Source organism: Mastigoproctus giganteus, chromosome 2 (assembly GCF_048544385.1).
Source record: "Mastigoproctus giganteus isolate SK-2022 chromosome 2, ASM4854438v1, whole genome shotgun sequence".
Lineage (NCBI taxonomy): Eukaryota > Metazoa > Arthropoda > Arachnida > Uropygi > Thelyphonidae > Mastigoproctus > Mastigoproctus giganteus.
In genome coordinates this window covers 23604672-23625940 of record NC_143576.1, presented here as the reverse complement: position 1 = coordinate 23625940, position 21269 = coordinate 23604672, and the positions used below count along the sequence as shown (strand labels likewise).

The 21269-nt window shown below is 35.1% G+C and overlaps 1 protein-coding gene across 2 annotated transcripts in view; it reads left to right on the top strand.

Annotated features, from left to right (window-relative positions):
• Positions 1 to 19586, top strand: part of LOC150089223 (FAST kinase domain-containing protein 1, mitochondrial-like) — a 58012-nt gene extending 38426 nt beyond the window's left edge. Inside the window, exons 5-6 of one of the 2 annotated variants that reach the window (XM_090388452.1) lie at positions 10167 to 10260; positions 19490 to 19586. In XM_090388452.1, coding sequence (XP_090244578.1) covers positions 10167 to 10260; positions 19490 to 19564 — 169 coding nt within the window. In that variant the 3' untranslated portion in view covers positions 19565 to 19586. Of the gene's footprint in view, positions 1 to 10145; positions 10261 to 19489 lie in introns of both variants that reach the window. The other variant, XM_090388444.1, reaches the window with a different exon arrangement.
• Positions 19587 to 21269: the final 1683 nt, after the last annotated feature.

Sequence of the window (21269 nt, the reverse complement as noted above, 5' to 3'; positions counted from 1 at the left end):
AGAATCCACTTTCGACGAGGATACAACAGCATGTTGTTAGGGCAGGTAGGACAGGTGCCTCAGAACTAGCATTTCATGCTATTAATGATGGGCATGCATTCCTTTTTGAGGAGTCGAAGGTCCTGAATACTCAGCAGGAATACTTTAAGTTAGTAATTGCAGAAACATCGGAAATGAGATTAAATCCCGACTCTCTTAATGTACGTAGACCTTATAATATCTCAGATTCGTGGACTGTAACGTGCATGTATAAACAGTACATTGGTCAGCATAAATAATCTGGTGCTAGGTTACGAAAAATTTTGTATGAAACAAGGGGGGGGGATATCATTCACAATCCACTTTTGACTTCTTGTGAACACGGAAACAATCCGAATAAGTTAGTCCCTTAAAGGAAGTTTTAGACAATTTTAAAGTTTAAATTATTTGTAAATTTATTTCGTGGTGTCAAGATTATCAAGACGATTTCAGTTCTCATATTGGCATATGTTATTGGTTGGTTTGGGGGTTGATGGCTGTTGATTTTCCGCAAATCTTCTCGATGTGCTAGGTTGGATATGAGTATTGAATACATGATGATTTTTATACGTAGCTTTTTTAAAAATCATAAATTGATTTAATTAACATGGTATGCTAATTCACATAAGAATACATTTATTGCGATTGAGTGTTGAGAGAATTACAGTCCTGCAATAAAGGTATGAGGTTTTCTCTTATAATTTAAGATTCCAGGACTTCTTACGTAAGTAGAGTTTTATGTAACTCAGGAATGACTAATAAAATAATATTGCTACTATATCCCTGATATATCAAAATTACAAAAACCACAAAATATCCTCAGAAGAATGAAGAAAAATAGTTATATATTTTTCAATTAATTAGTTATATATTTTTTTCTATATATATAACTATATAGAAAAAAAAATATTTTTTCTATATAGTTATATATATAGAAAAATAGTTATATATTTTTAATTAGTTCAATTAAAAACTATCTGGGAACAGCAGTGAAGTAGCCAGATTGGCACATAAGAAAACATAAAAGGGGAAAAAAAAAAAAAAAACGCATGTTATTGTACTGTAAAAACTGATACTGTGTTTTTTGTAGCCTTGTTATTATAGTTGACATCATTAGTGCTGATCCCTTCACTGCTTCTTGTATTCTGTCTTTCTCTATTATTGTGTTCACCGTTGACACTGACAAATCTGAATTCTGCATGATACTTGTTAATATTTGACCATTTTCATACATCCTTAATTTTCTGATCCAACTCGATTGCTTTCCTTTTCTTGGTAGATTTATTAGTACCGCTGTTACTTATTCCCTTAGTTGGCACCACGATAACGATCAAAATGAAATTTTCTGTAAAGAACTTCACAGGGTTAAGGCGAAAACTCACTATTATTACCTCACATGAGCACACATTTTACTGAAGCACATTGCTTGGAGGTCACTACCATAAAACAATAAAAACAATTTGCATTTTCCAGTGTATTGGGCTTTTCTGTTAGTGCAATTCATTATAAATGGGTAGTAAACTTGATCTTATTGCATTTGCGATAATACTGATAGCTGGAGTTCTGTGAGTTTTACATTATTTTGGTGAAATGTGTGTCCCCTTCACTGAAATGTTATAAAAAAAACAAATAAATTTTAAGAATCTTTTTTTCATTCCTAATTTTAAGCTTGTTACTCTGTATCTCACTTGTGCAATTTGTGTGTGCCGTGATCGTCGTTATTGATTGCTTTTTTTTTACTGTTTTAAATTTTACAATCCTAAAAAAAAAAAAAAAAAAAAAAATTGAGTGAAAAAAATTAACACAAGTCCGAAGTTAAGTAAGCCAGGGACTTACTATATTGAAAAATGTTCAGCAACCTACGTAAAAAGTATGGCAATAGATAAAAAATGAAAAAAAACTTCCCACACACTACTCACGTGTCTAATAAATTCTTCCCTTTATTTTTTATTGATGTCGCGTATGGTTTTGGTCACCAACATTATAATGGTTCATTTAAGATTTAACGGATGCACATTTTCAAACTTTTGAATAATTTCAAGTTTTTGTTTAATTGAAAGCACAACTCTTGCATTTACCCATCATTTTTGCGATTTCTAAATGAAAAAAAAATGTTGATATCCCTGACGTAAATAACGAAACAAAATTTGTCTTTTGCAGTGCGATGGCACACAACAATCGATGCGACACACTAAAACAAACTAAACATTTGTTCTCTTTTTTTTTTTTTTTTGAGTGGCGGGTGTGAAGACAGTAGGGGTTGCAAGATAATAGGTACATTAATCTCCCAATGATGACTTGTAATGCCGCTTCTTTGCTTATTATTACTTGAATTTTATGATTTCTGGTTGATTTTTTTTTTTTTTTTTTTTTTTAATTTGGAGTCTTGAAGTGTCCTGGTTAATCCAATCTGCTGTATATGAATTATTTAGATTAATAAAATGAAACTTATTAATTGTATATTATTTGAATCAACCTTGGACTAGGTTAGTTTTAACACTATACCTTGTTTTGTTTCTTATACGTATTTTTAATGTTGAATTCATTATTTTTTTGTGACACTGGATACATCCCTTCCAATTCTATGATATATAAGAGCTTGTAATATCCATGCAAATTTTTTCTAGTTTGCTATGGCTAACCAAACCAAGGTATAAGTTATCTATCCCCAGACTCATTCTGCCATGTTTGTGGATATTATGCAGGTGAAGCATGACATCATTTTTGGCATAAAATTTTGCAGTATATGTTAAGCTTATTCTGAAATGCCATAACTGAATAAGAATTTTGTGTAAAAGTATGTTTGAAAATGAATAACTGAACTGAATAAAACTGGGAATTAACAACTGTTAAGGGATATTAGTATTAGTAGTGGCAAAATGATGCAAGGAAACGCTTATACAGTATTAGTTTGTCCATCCCTTCTTATAATTTGTCTAATCCATCTGTAAATTTATTCACACTACCCACTTCCACCAAATGGAAGTTTGTTCCAAGAGTTAATTACCCTTTGGCTGAAAGCAAATTTTTCATGCATCTATCCTACAATCATCCTTCTCCAGTTTAATTTGTGCCCTTCCCTCTGTTTTTTACTCTAGAAGATTAAGTATGCTATCAGCATTTTTGGTTTACTCAGACCATTTTTGCCTTAAAATGTTCAAACAGGTTTTCTTGCAAATGTCTAGTTTCCAGGGGCTGAAATTTACAGAACTGAATTCTTTTTTTGTAAGCGAATTCTTTTCTGCCCCTAACTAATCTTGTTGCTCTTTCTTTTTTTTTGTCTGTTCCACCAGATCCACATAATCCCTAAAATGAGGCTTCCAGACTTGTATGCCATGCTCAAGATGCAGCCTAACCATTGCTTTATACACCCAATGATCACTGAATTGTGACCACCTATTACAGTGGACTGTGCCACATAGCTCACAGTATAAAAAGACAAACAGCTTTGTACATGCAAGTCAAAGTGATAAAGTAGCAGTTATGGGATGTAGTAAAGATATCAATGGGTTTCAGAAGGACATGATTGTGGGAGTTCGTGCATTGGTTGCTTTTCATGTCAGAAACAGCACATTTTGCCAGTTACTCAGGATGGTGTACAAAGGATGGTGTCAAACAGGTCAAACTACCTCCCACTGACAATTGTAAAGGATTACGGAAAGTGGACGTTTATGATGAGTGAAGTAAAGGTTGAATGACACACAGTGCGACAGTTGACATCACAATACAGTAAGGGGGAATGCAAGCACAATAGCCCAAATGATGATGATGCACACTCAGACATATGGGGTTCCGCAGCAGACGACCCAAGAGACACCCTATCCTCACCTCTGATCATTAATGGTGGTGAATGCAGTGGTGTCAACAACACGCTGGTCGAGAACTGGAAATGAGTGTCCTGGTTGGATGAGACCAAATACCTGGTGCAACAGACTGCTGGATGCCTTCATGTATGGTGCAAGCAACACTAATCTATGGACCCATTGTGTGTGGCACCCACTATCCAGGCAGGTAGTGCTGCTTAATGTGAGGCATATTTTGCTGATAAGAACTAGGACCCCTGGTGGACCAACATTTCACTGGCGAGGTCTACTGCCAGCACTTAGAAAATATGTGCACTGTTCCATGTTGTATTTTTTCCCAGGCAGAAATGGGATCTTCTAAGACGAAAATGCACTGTGTCATTGGGCATGAATGAGTGGTTCGAGGAACACAGTAAGGATATTACTCATCTTTGATTGATTGGCTTCTGAATTTGCCTCACTTCAATCCAATTGAACACCTGTGAGATGTTTGGTAATAGGAAGTGAGATGTATGGAGATGCAACCATCATCTGTTCCAAAACTGTGGAAACCTCTGCAGGCAGCATGGCTGCAGATAACTATGAATGTTTTCAGACATCTAGGTAGAGTCAATGCCTAGGTGAATAGTAACTGTTGTTCATGTGGCCCAACATAGTATTAGGTGGGTGGTCATAATTCAGTGATCACCGAGTGCACAACTGGATTACCTTCTTGTTCCTGCTAGAAAAATTAATGTATATCATTGACAAAAACCCTATCTGCTCAGAGAACTTCATGTTGGAATGTATGATTATTCCTACATCTTTTTCATTCTCCATTATCTTGAGTATGGTAATACACAATTGGAATGTTATTCTGGGATTATTGCAAATGTGGTACTTTGCATTTATCAGTGTTAAACCATAGTTAACAATTAATTCAGGTTTTGACAGAATGGAGTAGTGTACTCTGATTACTGTAGGTTACGGCCCTGCTAACTCAGTATCATCAGCAAACTTGGATATTAAACTTGATATGCCGATATGCATTCCTCCATATTATAAATAAATACAGAAAATTCTTTAAATTATGGGATCCTCTGGGATTTGGAGATGCTAGCTTTTAAAATTTTGTTTATTTTAGAGAGATATACCTAATGATGGAGTAGTTTTTTATTAGTACACATTTCACTGAATACAAAGCACTGGTAACTGAACGTATTCACATCTGTAGATGTTTATAATGACTAAAAGATAGTGCTAGTGGTTAAAATGTAAATAGATGGCAATAAAGAAAGCCACAGCAAATGTTGTCATGTACTGCAATAAATTTTAAATGTATGCTTAGTACAGTATTAGAAGAATATCAATGAATGTGGTTTGGAAAAAAAGCATTTACTGGTAACAACTTATCAGTATTTTTTAATTTACATGACATTTTAATAATGTACTGTAGAGAAATTACTAAGAGTGCTCAAAATATTTTCTGTAGAGAAATTACTGATTTTGAGGGTACAGCTCTAAAACGGTGTTCGCAGGCTGGCCGCTAGCTAGTACACCAGATCGAACCTATTGGTAACTCTCTAGGAGGCTTCCGGATCAGCTAGTGTATAATCTTGCTACCTCTGCCAGATAGTGACTGGAGGGAGTCCAAGTAGTGTGTATGCAGGGAGCATTGTCGAGGCCACATTATGTCAAGGATCTGGGTATATTCTTACCATGTGTACACCATATCCAAAAATTTCATTACTTCATACAGCATGTCCCATCCACTTTTTCATACTATTGAATACACCATGAATTGTCAAGCCAGTAGAGTAAGCTTATCTGCGAAAAGATCTAAACCTCCCAAACACTTCCTAGTTAATTTCACAAATATACGTGGTCTCAATTCTAATCTTAACGATGTCCATTACCACTTGCAGTCTGCCTAACCCCGTGTACTTTTTCTGACAGAATCTCAGTTATCAGTTGATTCAACTACTGCTCATCTCAGATGCCCAAATTATTCGCTGTATGATTCCTTTCGCCTCAAAGGTGGTACTTGTGCATATGTCCGTTCTGATATTCCATGTCAGAGACTTGGCAATTTGGAATCTACTCTCTCTGATCTTCTCTGGCTTAAAATCTCTCTACCTCATTGTGTAAAATTCATCTGTTGTCTCTACCGTTCTCCCAACTCCACTAATCACTTTGAGCTCTTTGACTTCCTTTCTTTGCAACTTGACTTTCTACAGTCCAACTTTCCTAACAGCGAAGTAATTTTCCTTGGTGATTTTAATGTTTACAACTCTAGCGGGCTTCCATTTTCTAGTCACACCGACCCAGCTGGTTGAGATGCTGAGGCTTTTGAAATTACTAATAACCTTGTACAGATTGTTCATTTACCTACAAGAATACCAGACAATTCTAATCATACAGCCAACATGCTTGATCTTTTTCTCACAGACAACCCTTCTAAGTACACAGTCGAAGTGAGAGGTCCCTTAGGCACTTCAGATCACAAACTGGTAATTGTCTCTTTTCCAATGGAGCCTTTATCTCATGGCTATTCCCAACCTCGTGTTGTTTGCCATTACAAGAATGCAAAATGGGATGACCTGCAAGATTTCTTTTCTACTTTTCCTTGGTTGGATTACTGTTTCAAAACTTCTGATGTCACTGTTTGCTCAGATCGTGTCAGTGAAATTATTCTTGCAGGAATGGAATCCTTTATCCCATACTCCACTTTAAAATCTCGTCCTTTATCTACCTTGGTTTTCCAATAAATGTGCTAAGGTTGTTCAAGAGAAGAATGTTGCATATCGTAATTGGCTTGTTTCTAATTCTTCGGTTTCATTTTCTGTGTACACCAAAGCTTGCAACAATTGTAAAGCAGTTATTTAATCAGTCCAAACTAGAGTGTTTGAACAGGCTAAGAGTAGAAAACTTGCTTCTTGTCCTAATGGAAGCCGAGCATTCTGGTCCCTTGCCAAAGCTATTGGCTGCAACTTTTGCCCATCTCTGCTCCCACCTCTGTCCAAACCAGATGGTTCTGTTGTCACTTCAGCCAAGGATAAAGCTGACCTGCTAGCATTCCATTTTTCTTCCAACTCATATATTAATGTTCTTGGTAAAACACCTCCCACCATTCCCAACACGCTCCGTTCAATGCCTCCTGTGGTCTTCCGTCAAAAGGATGTCAGAAGGATTTTGACGAATCTTGATGCTAAGAAAGCTCCACGTCCCGATGGTATTTCTCTACTTGTTCTCAAAACCTGTGCTCCTGAACTTACTCCTATTCTGTGCTGCCTTTTTTCACTTTCTTATTCCAAAGGTGTTTTTCCTTCTGCTTGGAAATTTGCCCATATCCAGCCAGTTCCTAAAAAGGATAACAAATCCTTCCCATCCAATTATCGTCCCATTGCAATTACTTCTACTCTTTCTAAAGTAATGGAGAAATCAATTAACCGGCAACTCTTAAACTACGTAGAAACCTTCCGTCTGATCAACAATTGCCAGTATGGATTCCGTCAGTGTCGATCCACCGGTGATGTTCTGGTTATGTTACCCATTTATGGACTAATTCAATGGAAAAGTTCAGTGAAACGCAAGTAGTTGCTCTTGACATCTCAAAGGCTTTCGATCGTGTTTGGCATAAAGGTGTTCTAAACAAGCTTCCATCTTATGGTTTGTCAACTGTTTTTTGTAATTGGTTATCCAGTTTTTTCTCTGATTGCTCACCGAGGGTGATGGTAAATGGTTCTCTGTCTTCTAACTTCTCCACTAATGCTGGTGTCCCCCACGGTTCAGTTCTTTCCCCCACTCTTTTCCTCTTATATATTAATGACCTTCTTCTTCCATTGACTGGAAATCCTATCCATAGTTTTGCCGATGATAGCACATTGCATTCTACTTTCCATTTTGAGAAACCTTGCCCTGCACAATCAGCTTCGACTTCTCGAAAATCTGCTACAAATTCCTTAAATGCCGATCTTCAGGTAATTCTCCAGTGGGGCAAAGGCAACTTAGTTGATTTCAACCTTTCTAAAACTCAGTCTTGTCTTATATCTTGCAAAAAGGATTCTTCTGCTCCTATGCTTATCTTTAGTGACACTCCGATTTCCAGGCAAAATGATATATCTCTTTTGGGGATTACCCTGACTTCTAATCTCTCTGCACAAGCATATTACAAATATTGCTTCCTCTGCATCTAAAAAACTTGGTTTTCTCTTTTGCTCTCGGCATTACTTTTCTTCCAAACAGCTGCTCACTCTGTATACATTGCTAATTCGCCCTGCCATGGAATATTGTTCCCACATGTGGGGTGGTGCCCCCCAAAACCTCTCTCAGGCCTCTTGATTCCATTCAGAAGAGGGCAGTTAGGTTAATTAATGATTCATCTCTAACAGAGTCTCTCCACTTGCTGTCTCATAGACGTACTGTTTCTGCTATGTGTCTCTTCTACAGTTACTTCCATGGGCACTGTTCTTCTGAATTGGCTTCTATAATTCCCGCTCTCTCTTTCAAAACAGTCCAAGCACGTGCCGCCACCAGCCAACATCCATTTACTGTCCAACTTCAAACTCGCAGAGCCAACTTTTCATCTTCCTCGTTTATTCATTTAACTGCCGTTTTTTGGAAAAACTTTCCATCATACATATTTCCTGAAAATTACTGTCTACAGAAGTTCAAGTCCAATGTCAACAAATATCTTCTTTCGTCTTCTCAACCTCCAACCCAAGCACGGTACTAAGTACTGTAGGTTCTAATACCTCTCATATTTGGGGTTTACATAAAAAAAAAAAAAAAAAAAAGCTAAGTTTTTTTTTGACATTATTACCATAGCAGAGAGAGGGAAAAAACAGTCTGCTCAACGTCACTCACTAGGCCTTATCTTCTGTGGAGTTAGTATGGGATAGGAAACTATTTGAGCGACCTTGATCAGCATGTTGCTTTTCTTCCTACATTAGTCATGCAGCTGTATGAGTTACAGTGGCAATAGTAACCTTGATTGTGTGGAATTAAATCTGTTGTTTGGAAACTTTAGTAAGTCACTACAGAAAAGATTAATCAGATTTAAACACGCGTACATTTTTCAGCTGCACCTGCAGTGGGTATTCCCTCTAATGCAATAAACTCACGTTATAACTATATGGGACTCCTTATAGTCCCCATAAGGGAGCCCTGGTTATGTTGTTATTTTAAGGGCTAGTCCCTCCCATACTTTTTTTTGGGGGGGGGGGAATAGCCCTTAAACAGCAACATAAGCAGGGCTCCCTTTTGGGAACTATCTTATGAGGCACTTTATAACCTGCACAACAATGTTTACAACATGCACACTATGTTTGCCTTTTTTGGCACCTTCAATCATAGTATTAAAAAGAATGAAGATTTTTCAAATTAAATCAAACATATCATGAGCATTATAAATATGAAAAATGTAGTATTTACATAATAATAATGTTGTCATTAATGCCCTATTGAGCACCGCACAAACAAGGAATGTTGATTTTAAAAAACCTGAGGAGAGAGTGTGAATTCAATGATAAATGACTAAATATCAAGTTGTAACGAGCAGCCTTTCTACCTTCAAAGCTTTGAGCTAAATATGAAATAAACAAATATTACCTGCACCAGAATAATTCCTGAGAGTTAAACAAATTGCACCATAAACAATTTCTGGAATTTGTTTCTATCATCTTTCTCTCACAAAATCAAGAGGGAAAAGGGTTATATCCATGTTTATTCCTTTTTTAAAAGGGGTGAGCAGAGTGTTATAGCAGGATTTTTCTGTACATACAAATTGAATTTTAATCTTTGAGCAACAGAGGATGGTAGCTGACATTTGTTTATTTCCAGTAGTGATGTCATGTGCTTTTGGATCCTGTTGGGAAGTTCATCTGTATGGTATGTTGCTTGCAAGTTAAACTGCCACAAAGGATGTTTGTAATAGCAGAATTTTTAATATCATCCCAGTACTGTTTTTTTTAAGGTCTCATTGTCATTGTTTGATGAAATACCTCTGCTATGGTGATACTTTACAATAATAAACAAATTTCTCTGATGGTTTTCCATAATTATTATCCTGCCCTAATGCTCTGCTGTCATTGCCCAACTATTGCAATACACAATACTTTAATTTTATTTTTGATGATTTTATATTTTTTATATAAAATAATATTTGAAAAATAGTAAAATCTAAAAATCAAAGAAATAAAATGTATAGTAACGATATGTATGTTATCGGAAACAGAGTGCTTGGGTAGGTTCATCTGGTTATCTGCAGTTAGATAAGAAATTCAATCAATTATGGCTTGAAACTATCTGTACTGTTCAAACTAATTATATATTTTTTTAATGTAGGTTTTGTGTTGTACCCTATAGTGAGAATAATTTTGCCCTTGATGAAAATTATCCAAAAGGTGGTACAGTGATGAAAAAGCGACAGTTACAGAAGTTAGGATACTCTGTCATTGAAGTAAGTTTAATTTTTATACTTTTAAGAGAATTATAAAATAACCATGTGGTCACTTCAGCTCAGATCATTTTTATTAAAATCAAATGTGTGAGAACATCTCAATCTCACTGCAAACACTGACACTAGAAAAAGAAGTGTTCCACTGTTTAAGAATCATCCTGGTATTATTAACTTAAATGTTGAAAATGCGTACAAAATGGCAGGAGAAAATAAAATTACTAAAAGAAATATTCTTTTAGTGATTTTATTCATATTATGCTACTTTATAGTAACTTCTGAAATGAGATACCAGATGAAGATGATTAATAATGGATTTGCAGAACTTAGGAGAATATTGGACCTTTTAACTCTCACAGAAATACCATGGCGGTATGTCGTTAAATTAAGATTAGATAAAGAATATGAAAAGTAACACACAAACTTCTTATGTAGATTGTCACTGCTATGTTATTTCTTTTACAGAAAGTACTCTTTTGTTACTTTTGTTATCTAGCACTTAAAATCAGCTTGTCTCAGCATACTGGCAGTGACATTTATTAAACAGAAGAAGCACATCTTTAACCAAATCAAGTTCCTTAAAAAAATTGTCAAGAGAAAGTTGAATATGTTTTTTTCCTACCTATTAGCTTTTAGTAAAGAGGTCTATAATGAAGTGTAACTCTTTCTCAAAGCTGTTGCAGACCACTAAACTTCTTTCCACATCAAGGTCAAATTCTTTTACAATGTTTAAGAACTTCTCAAAGTGAAGGTTTTAATAAGGTTCGTCACATTAATTTTTTTGTGGGAGGTCTTTTAATGATTTTATTGTTTCGATCTTCATGTGATACCTTATTTGCCTCTTGGCAGTCAGATTTTCATTGCATTTGGGCTTCAAATGAGATGTAATAATTTCATGTCCAGCTTAAATAGCTTAAAAGATCTCAAATCTTCAAAATGTGTAACTCACTCTGGGTACAACTGCTTCCGGCACCCATCATTGTTGATTCCTTTATCTCAGTCTAAGATTCTTCAATATTTACCCCCAGTCCATTTGTTATAACCGTTCCAGAATCCCTATAAGCTAGGTTTGCCTTCCTGAACAGTTGTTACAAAAATTAGGAAATGTTAAGACCCCACAGGATTTTATTAGGAGTTGATATTGCTAGGGTTATCTGTAATAGATAAACAGATAACCTGTAGTACTTATTCCCTCCAAATCATAATTATATAACAGTTAATAAGCTCCTTAAAGCAGTATAAAATTTGAAATTTAAATTCTTCAAAATGAGCACTAAGGCCTTATTGTTTTTCACATGTATAGATTTTACTCTTGTTTCAACTATCTTCCTCCAAGTTCTGTTTCTTTGTGATTGGGTGAGTTCTGTGGTTATACAGCTAACATTTGGCTGTCATGAGTATGGAATAGAAATAGCTTGCTTTCTAAGCCAGAAAACAGCAAGTATCCTATCTATCCAGTTCAAGACTGTAAATCCTTGATAACAGCTGCATGAGTGGATCACAAAAAAAAAAAAAAATCATCATTTCACTCATAGTTAGCAGTGACCTCTTATGTGAAAGGGACTCTACAACAGCTCTATTTCCAATAAAGCTACATCAGAATTTTGTGTCTGGGCTATCACTGGTTTAACAGGAAACTTTTCACTACTGTTTAACTCTGGCAGCATACTACACTCATATAGTGCACAAAGCAAAGCTAGAAATGTGCAGGATTTGAAAAAGTGAGAAATTTTAGGAGAAATCACAGAGTCTGCGGTCATGGAGGTGAACAGATGCATCGGCACGAAGTTCCACTTGATGTAAACGGCAGACAATGACCAATGACGATTTTTCTGGATTTGTATTGCTAATAGAATTTCACTATGGATTTTATTGTTCTGAGGGCAATTGCTGTTGGAGATAAGAAGGTTAATCCAGGTAAGAGTTTTGTTGGTTATAGTTTCTTCTTATTTTTGTCTTTGAGTGTGCTTTTGTGCAGCGGAATCACATCACTACAGTGGTAGTGATAGTGATCTCACTGTTACAGTCACTAGATTGCTTGCACCTCAGAAACTCAGAGATTTTGAGTATATTAAAGTTAAAACCACTTACACTAAACTTATTTTGGATGGGGGACTCAATTCTAACAGTAGTTTTAATGTATCTTTAGAATTTGAGATAGTTTTCTTTATTCTTGGCAGTTTTCCCGCCAAAACTGGAAAAAAGGTGAATCTTTAGTTATAATAGGTGTAGACTGAAAATAAGCATGTTAAATTACTACCCTCAACGTAAGGGACAAGAAAAAAATGGATAAAATGACTGAAAAAGAACAAAATCTGGACGATAAAAAGCAACAATACGGAAAATCGCAACGTAAACAGAGATTATCCCAGACTCTGAAGTAAGAGTATTGAGGGAAAGGAATCCCAACACAATGACAAAATAAATAATGAAGATGTAGATACAGGTCCTCCAGGCCTCCTTAGTGTGAAAAGGGCCAAAAAAAAGGAGGAACCTAGTTGAAAATAGAGAGTCAAGAGAAAGAAAATAGAGAACTGATTGTTAACAAAACACAAAAAAAAAAAGAGGAAAAAATGTTTCAGGCAATAAATGAGATGGAAGACCCAATTAAACAAATAAAAGAGTTGAAACTCTACTTAGAAGACTTCCTCCACAACCAGACAAACAGAATAACATCTGCAACTAGACTGCAGATAGTTAGTTGCTGGACAGTCTTGGAGCAAAGGGTCATAGAACTAAACACAGAAAATAGAGTATTAAGATCTAAAATAGAAAATGTGACTGAGGAAAGAAACAATTATAAAGAAATAAACACCCTAAGTTATGCTGAAGTAGCAGGAGTAGGCAAAACAGAGTATACTCAACCCAAGAAACTTAATAAATCTAAGGAAACACCCAGGAGTAAATATACTAATATAGTTATTTTAAAAGCAAAACCTGACTCAGTCTACAAATCTAGTGAGGCAGTCAGGGAAGCTCTAGTGACACAACTAAAGCCCCATCTAAAAGAAATTAAAATAAATAGCATGAGAAAAGTGAGAGAAAATGGTGTGCTGCTGGAATTAGCAAACAAAGAAGATCTGAAAAAGGTAGAAGCAAACCTTAAAATTCTAAAACTTGGATTAAAACTAGGAAAAACCAAAGGGAAAGACTCCACATATACTGCTATTTGACATAATACGAACTAATGACATATATATATATATATATATACACCATAAAAACTTCCAAGAAATAATGAGTATAGATGAGTTTTCTGAACAGTTTCGACTTAAAAGAGCTATAAAAATCCAAAAAAATAGCCAGTTAAATATCATAGTGGAGATTTCCCCCAAAATTTGGAAGCACCTACAAGGACAGCAAAGAATCTATGCTGGCTGGACTAGTCATAGATTCAGGGAGCACTCTCCTGTACAAAAGTGCTTTAATTGTCATAGATATGGTCATACTGCCAGGGACTGCAGTCAGAAAACCTCTGTCTGTGGTCACCTCAGTTACTGGCCATGAGCCATGACTACAAGAACTGCCAAAACAAAAATCAACAGCTGACATGTGCTACCTGTAAGGCAGCATGGCTGACTGACTATGGCCACAGTATTAGGGATAATAAATGCCCCGTTATAAAAAAAATGATAAAATTTATACAATTTTGGACCAATTATGGGCCAGCTTGATAACATAAATGTGACTAGGGCTCTAATTGAATTCTCAAAGAGCATTCAATTAGAATGCTCCAATTTGAATGCTCAAAGAGCAAGAGTTGTTGTTAATCAGATCAAACTCAAATTAGAAGAACATAATATAGATATCTTGGTACTCCAAGAACCATACACACATATGGGTAGAGTTAAAGGGTACCCAAGAGGCTATAAAGTAATAGAATACACCTCAGGTGTCTCTTCTAAGCAATAGTAGTTAAAAATACTGATCTTACGGTCACCTCTGCTCCCCGGTGGCAGTGTGTGTCCATATCACCAGTGCTGACCGGGCTAGCCGGGTGGGTAAAGTGCCTACCTCTGACTTGGATCAGAGTAAAATGCAAAAACTTTGAGAGGTGCATTATGGCCACAGAAGCCAATGTGCCAACAACTAAAAAAAAAAAAAAAAAAAGGCATTGAGTGGAGAGTTATAGGTGTGTTAGGAGGTGATTTGCCCAGATTGAGACAAGGGTTAGAAGAAAAATAGGTTGCTAATAAGTCAGCATTATTTTTAGTTGAGGATGCAATAGAGCTATCAGGTTTTAACAGAAGTAGAAGTATAGATGGGCAAAAGTTTTGGCTAATAGCTTTGGTAACAGACAAAAGTCACTTGGACAAGAAGCAAGTTTTCTACTCTTCACCAGTTTAAAACCAAGTTTGAATGTATTTATAATTGTTTTAAGATCCTTGTGAACTTAAATGTATCCAGAAAATGAAGTTGAATGAAAATGAATCCTATGAGTACAAAATATATATATGTCAGATAAATGCATGAATATCATTAATGAAGTATTAAGTATAACTACTTGTGCAGGTGAGCTTCAGCTCCCTGGTATACTGAACATAAATATTTTACAGAACCATTAATAAATGTTTTTGGGTTGTTTTCATTATGTCTATTAATTCATAGTAAATAGTCCTTTTTTGTGCTGTCCCTATTCCAATGAGAACACAAGAATATTCACGCACTATCAACAAACATGGGCAAACTGACAGTTTTTTTAATGAAAACCCCAAAATGAAAGATATTAGAACTTATAGTTCTTAGTGCCTTGCATACGTTGTGTTCTCAACTTGCATAAGTTGAGAACACAATTCAAGCTAAGTTGATAACACAGAAGATAACTTGTTGACATTAAACTTGAATTTCTGTATATTGTAATTTTCAGGAAATACATGTAAAGGAAGGTTGTTTCAGAAAACATGAGTTGAAGGAATAAATGAGGGAGAAGAAAAGTTGGACAGTAAAAGGATGATGGCTGGTTGTGGCACATATTCAGACTTGTTTAGAAGAGAGGGAGGGGGTAATTTTAGACTCCAGTTTGGAGGAATAGTGCCTATGGAAGTATCTATAGAGAAGGCTTGCAGGAGAAACAGAATCTCTATGAGACAGTGAAGAGAATTTGTAAGAGATTGGTCATTAATTAATTAATTAAAATGATAGATGTAGAGGAAGCAATATTTGTGGTATGCTTATGCAAGAGAGATTAGAAGTTGGGATATCCCTAATAGAGATTTGGGTGTCATCAAAGATAAGCATATGAATGGTAGATTCCATTTTGCTAGATATTAGTTAGCACTGAGTTTTAGAAATATTGAAATTATCTGTTATTTCTGTCCCATTGAAGAATTACTTGGAGATCAGCATGTAAAGAATTGGTGATAGATATTTGAGAAGATGAAGCTGTTTGTTGTGTGCCAAAGTTTCCCAAACTGGAAGATGGAATGCCATGTGCTATCTAAAGCAAACTATGGATAGAAATTCCAGTCAGCGGAAGGGGTAAATATTATACAAGAGTAAAAAAAAATGGGAGAAAGAACTGAACTCTGGGAAACACCAGTATTAGTGGTAAAGTTGACAGTGTCGTTTACCATAATTTGCATTGAGCAGTCAGAGAGAATACTGGATATCCAATTGTAAAAAAAACAGCTGCAGATCCATAAGATGGAAGTTTAATTAGAAGACCTTTGTGCTAAACACGATCAAAAGCTTTAAAATGTCAAGAGAAACTGCTTGAGTTTCACCAAACTTTTCCACTGAATTTGTCCATAGATGGATAATATAAGCCAATATATTACCAATGGATCGAAATTGATGTAATATATATTGGTGAACATTGATCAGACAAAAAGTTTAACTATATTCATTAAATGGTGATTAATGGATTTCTCCATTACTTTGGAAATAATGAATATAAGTGGATGGGAGGGATTTGTCACCCTTTTTAGGAAGTAAAAAGTTAATGTAAAAAGGCAACACAGAACAGTAAAAGAAAGCAAAATTGGTATATCAAGAGCAGACAATTAGCATCTCATCCTACAAGCCACATAGAAAATAATGCAAAGCAAAAACTAAATTCATTAGTATTAGTAGTGGCAAATGATGCAAGAAAGCATAATAAATAAAAAAAGCACATCACTCAAGCATTCCATCTAATAATTTATCTAGTTCTTCATTGAATTTATTCATACTACCCACTTCCATAACAGGTGGAAGTTTGTTCCAACAATCAGCTACCTGCTGGCTGAAAGCAAACTTTACATTGAAGAAGAATGGCTCTGCAACCATTCTTCTTCATTATGGCCTTCATTGCCCTTGTGTCATAAAAAACCAAAATCAATCAAGCTCAATCGATTCAAAGCCTTACCTCACACCTTGCATGTGCAGTCGCCAGATGCTGCAATTTGCAGAACTGAACACTTTCTTGTTAAGACCATTGAACCCAAATATAATAAAAGCATATTTGCAAGCTTTGAAAAACAGGTAATTATGATGATAATTTAATTACCTGTTTTTGAAGTTGAAATAAAGTAATTACTTAATTGAACAATATATTTTGTATTCACGAATATTTAAAATTTTCCAAAGTGAATGAAATTTCTTATACCTTTCTGCTTTAATTATATCATGGGGAGAGTGTTTTTCAGTAATTTATACTTTGTTTCCAATCGTCCACTGCTAGCATCTGGCTATTATATCTGGTATTTGCATGTCCAGACATTTTTATAGAAAAATCTTGTAGTTTTGATGCATTACTTATCAATTAATTTTGAAACTTAAAAGCAAACTTCAACTAACTTCTGTACTAAGAAATATCATAACAGATAATGGAATCCCTCTATCTTGTCACTGGGGGTCTTGTGGAATTACCTTAAACCTCTTGTGGGTAACTAGTAAATACAAACCTGAACATCGCACAAGGCAAAGCTGTTGTATTGAAATGGGAATGTCTTTAATGTGTTAAAAAAGGTTCACCTGCTAATATATGAAACTCTATAGGGCCATTTTCTTGATGAGAATATGATTAACTCTTGAAATATAAATGCATGAAATTTAATTGAGTACCACACAGTATCCACTGGTTATTTCTTGGTATATATACCTGTTCACTTTAAATAATTATTCATTGATAAATCAGTAAGGAAAGTGATGTGTGTTTCCCTTAGATGTTGACTTGTTTATTGCAATATTAGCTAAAAAACAACTTGATGATAAGAATTATATCTAATAACTTTCTAATTATATCTAAATTATATCTAATATCTAATAACTTAAATCTAATAATGAAAAAACTTTCGAGCCTACAGACCAATAAGGCTCCTGGAGTTGATGGAATATACCCTATAATCTTAAGAGAGGCGACAAGCGAGTGCATTGAACCATTGAGGCTAATTATGCGAGCATCACTAGACTCTGGGGAGATTCCCTTGGATTGGAAAAGTGCAAATGTATCTCCCATACATAAGGGTGGCTCTAAAAGTGAAGTTGGAAATTATCGACCTGTCAGTCTGACTTCAGTAGTAGGGAAAATCATGGAGGCAATGATCAAGGGTGGAATTCAGGATCATTTGGATCGAATTGAAATTCTCAAGGATACTCAGCATGGTTTTGTAAAGGGAAAATCATGTTTAACAAATCTGGTTCGCTATTTCGAAAGGGTCACTCACGAGCTAGATGTAGGGAATAATTTCGACATTGTTTATTTAGATTTTAGCAAAGCTTTTGACTCAGTCCCACATGAGCGGTTGCTTTATAAGCTGGAACAGGTTGGAATCACTGGGAAAATCCTTAGATGGATAGAAGGATGGCTTCAGGGCAGGAGGCAGAGGGTTGTGATAAATGGCTATTCCTCAGATTGGGTTGATGTAAGAAGTGGGGTTCCCCAAGGATCAGTATTAGGACCACTGTTGTTTTTAATTTTCATAAACGACATTGATGAAGGGATAGAGGGCGTGATGTCTAAATTTGCAGATGATGTTAAAATTGGTAGAGTAGTTAATGATCACTGTCAAGCTGAGCTTCTTCTGAGAGACCTAGATAGACTTCAGGAATGGTCAGAAAAATGGCAGCTGTGCTTTAATCCAACAAAGTGTAAGGTATTACACCTGGGAAACAGTAATCCCAAAAAAACTTATTCACTTGGTGGAGTTCAACTAAACCCAGTACTGGAGGAAAGGGACTTGGGTGTTACGATACGGTCAGACATGAAATTCTCTGAGCATTGTAAACAGGTTGCAAGGAAGGCCTATGGTGTCCTATCGATGATCTATCGAACTTTTGCAAGTAGAGATAGGGACGTGATAATCCCATTATATAAGGCTTATGTTAGACCACACTTGGAATACTGTGTTCAAGTATGGAGACCGCACCTAAAGAAAGACATTGAGCTTCTTGAAAGGGTGCAAAGAAGGGTAACTCGCCTGGTGATATCGGCAAAAGGGCGTCCTTATGAAGAAAGACTTCGAATATGTGGGTTGCAGAGTTTGGAAACTAGACACCTTAGAGGAGATTTGATTGAGGTGTTTAAGGCTCTGAGAGGCATCAGTAAAATGAATGAAGACAAAATTTTCAAGATTATAAATGATGCTAGAACTAGGGGACATAAATTCAAGTTACGGGGGGGAAATGTTTAGATTGGACTACAGGAAGTTTTATTTTAGCCAGCGAGTTATAAATTACTGGAATAAGTTGCCTTCATGGGTGGTAGAGGCCGACAGTTTGGGGAAATTCAAAGGTCATCTGGATAGTACTTTCGGGTAAGGGAAGCGCATAGGATGATAGGTTTAGTTTCCTTTTTTTTTTTTTTTTTTATTAATTATTATTATTTATTTATTTTTTTTATTTATTTATTTATTATTATTATTTTTTTTTTTGGTTGGTGCAGCATAAGCCATAGGCTTTCTTGCACCATGCGGCCATTACTAATACTAATAATTACAGAGGTATGCAACAATAAATAGTGTAATAATAATATCAGTGTACTTTTCCAGAACTAGTTACATCATGTGATATATTAATTATAAGGAAATTAAATTGTTATTTACTTGGAATCCCCAGGATGCCATATGCCAGAATGGAGTGAAATATGTATGAACTGGATGTAAACAGAAAATGAATGTGGTTTAAAGAATAGCTTAACATCAGATTAGTTATTGATGAAATATAATATAAGACATATTTGACAGATATGAATATTAATCTACTTCAGTTTATTATTACATTCATTTCTGTGTATCTTGATTATTTTCCATAGGTACCATGGTATGAGTTCCGACATCTCACAAAAGCAATAAAGAAGCAGTATTTACAAGTAAGGATATTTAAATGACATGTAATTATGTGTACCAGAGCAAAATAATAAAATAATTTTATTAAATTATATAAAGTATGATATGCTTATTATTTTTCTATACAGTTTCTGAATGTGTTAGCTTTTGCAACGGACTATACTATGAATGTAACATCTCGTCACTCCTAATTTCAGATTCCCTTATTGGATATCACCTAGCAATTACTTGAAAATAGAACAGCAATTATTTCTGATCCTGATTTTAATTTTACTCTAGAAAATGTTTTTGGCATTTATAAAGGAATTACATTAAAAATTCCTAATAATGTCCAGTGGAAGGAAGTAACTTCCTCAACGGGTCTTTTTTATAATTAGAAATTTGATTTAAAAACCACAGCTATCCATACACAAAATAGTGCATTAGATATAACTACAAAAAATATCTTTCTTTTAATGCCTTTATCAAGGCGGCACTCAGGTCTGTGTAGAATCACAATAAAACTTCATATACTATTTGAAAAACAGCTTATGTTGGTCAAACTGTATATAAACCTGAATAGCCACAAGTCACAGCTATTGAAGTGAAAATCAGTGAGTTTGTGCATTGCTTTTCAGTATCCGTTAACCATTCAACAATGCTGTCAAGTTGCAGTCTTTCCACGTGAGACTGATTCCTTTCCTGTCATTGTTTCAGATCACCCTTTTCTAGAGCATCAGATGGCCTCCCTGTTATATTTTGGAAAAAAAGAAATTAAAGTTGCTTTTCTTACATATTCTGAAAAACACAAACATTGAAATTAATCTCAGTGTTTGTATTTTTGCTATGCTATTCCTCTCTATGAGAGTCTTTTCAGAAAGATTCCAGCACATAATTAGCAATCAATATGCCACAATAAATGAATCTGTTCAACATAATTACAACCAAGATACCAAGAGACATTATAATACTGTAATGATCCTCCGACAATTGTGTTGATAGGTCCAAGGTGTGTCAGCACCTCTCAGTTCGTGGACTGTAGCAATTGTTGAACATTCTAATGGAGATGGGGCACTGCATTGTCTTGTAGGTAAATTTTCCGAAGCTACTTTTGCCACAGGTGACAGCTTATCGTAGAACAATATTGTGTGGTACAGGATTGCCACACAAAAGCCAAATTTTCTGGTTCTTCCAGGTTTCTAGAAATTTTTTTTTTTTGGTTTTACAAAAAGTTTACTTTCTTTAAAAAAGTGTTTTGTTTTTCAAATGAGGATTTACTGAATTTATTAACATCTTAGCTAGCGCTCTTGTATTTGTGTCTATATATATATATTTTTTGACATGTGAGAGTAATTACTTTTTTTTCTTGAAAAATATCTTGAGACACAGATTACCTCAGGATTTATTTTCCGTAATTACTGCTTTATTCAAATCTGTCAGGCATTTGGAAATCTACTCTAGACTATTAAAAATCCATCTATATCCATTACATGTGGGGAGAAAGGTTTTTTTTTTTTATATATCCTACTTCGCTACAGAATATGAATTTATTAGGAAAACAATTGCAGATTGGATGCAATAAAATTTTATTTTAGCTAAAGAGTTGTCAGCTAGTCTTTTAGTTGGAAAGCTTATTTAGATTTGAAGTAGAATTTTATGAAGTTAGAAAAAATGTGAAACTATGAGACTGACTTTTTTTTTTAAATAGTGGATGTTAATTATGTTTTGCCTTCTTGCATCATCATTTTAACACTAAGAAACACATTT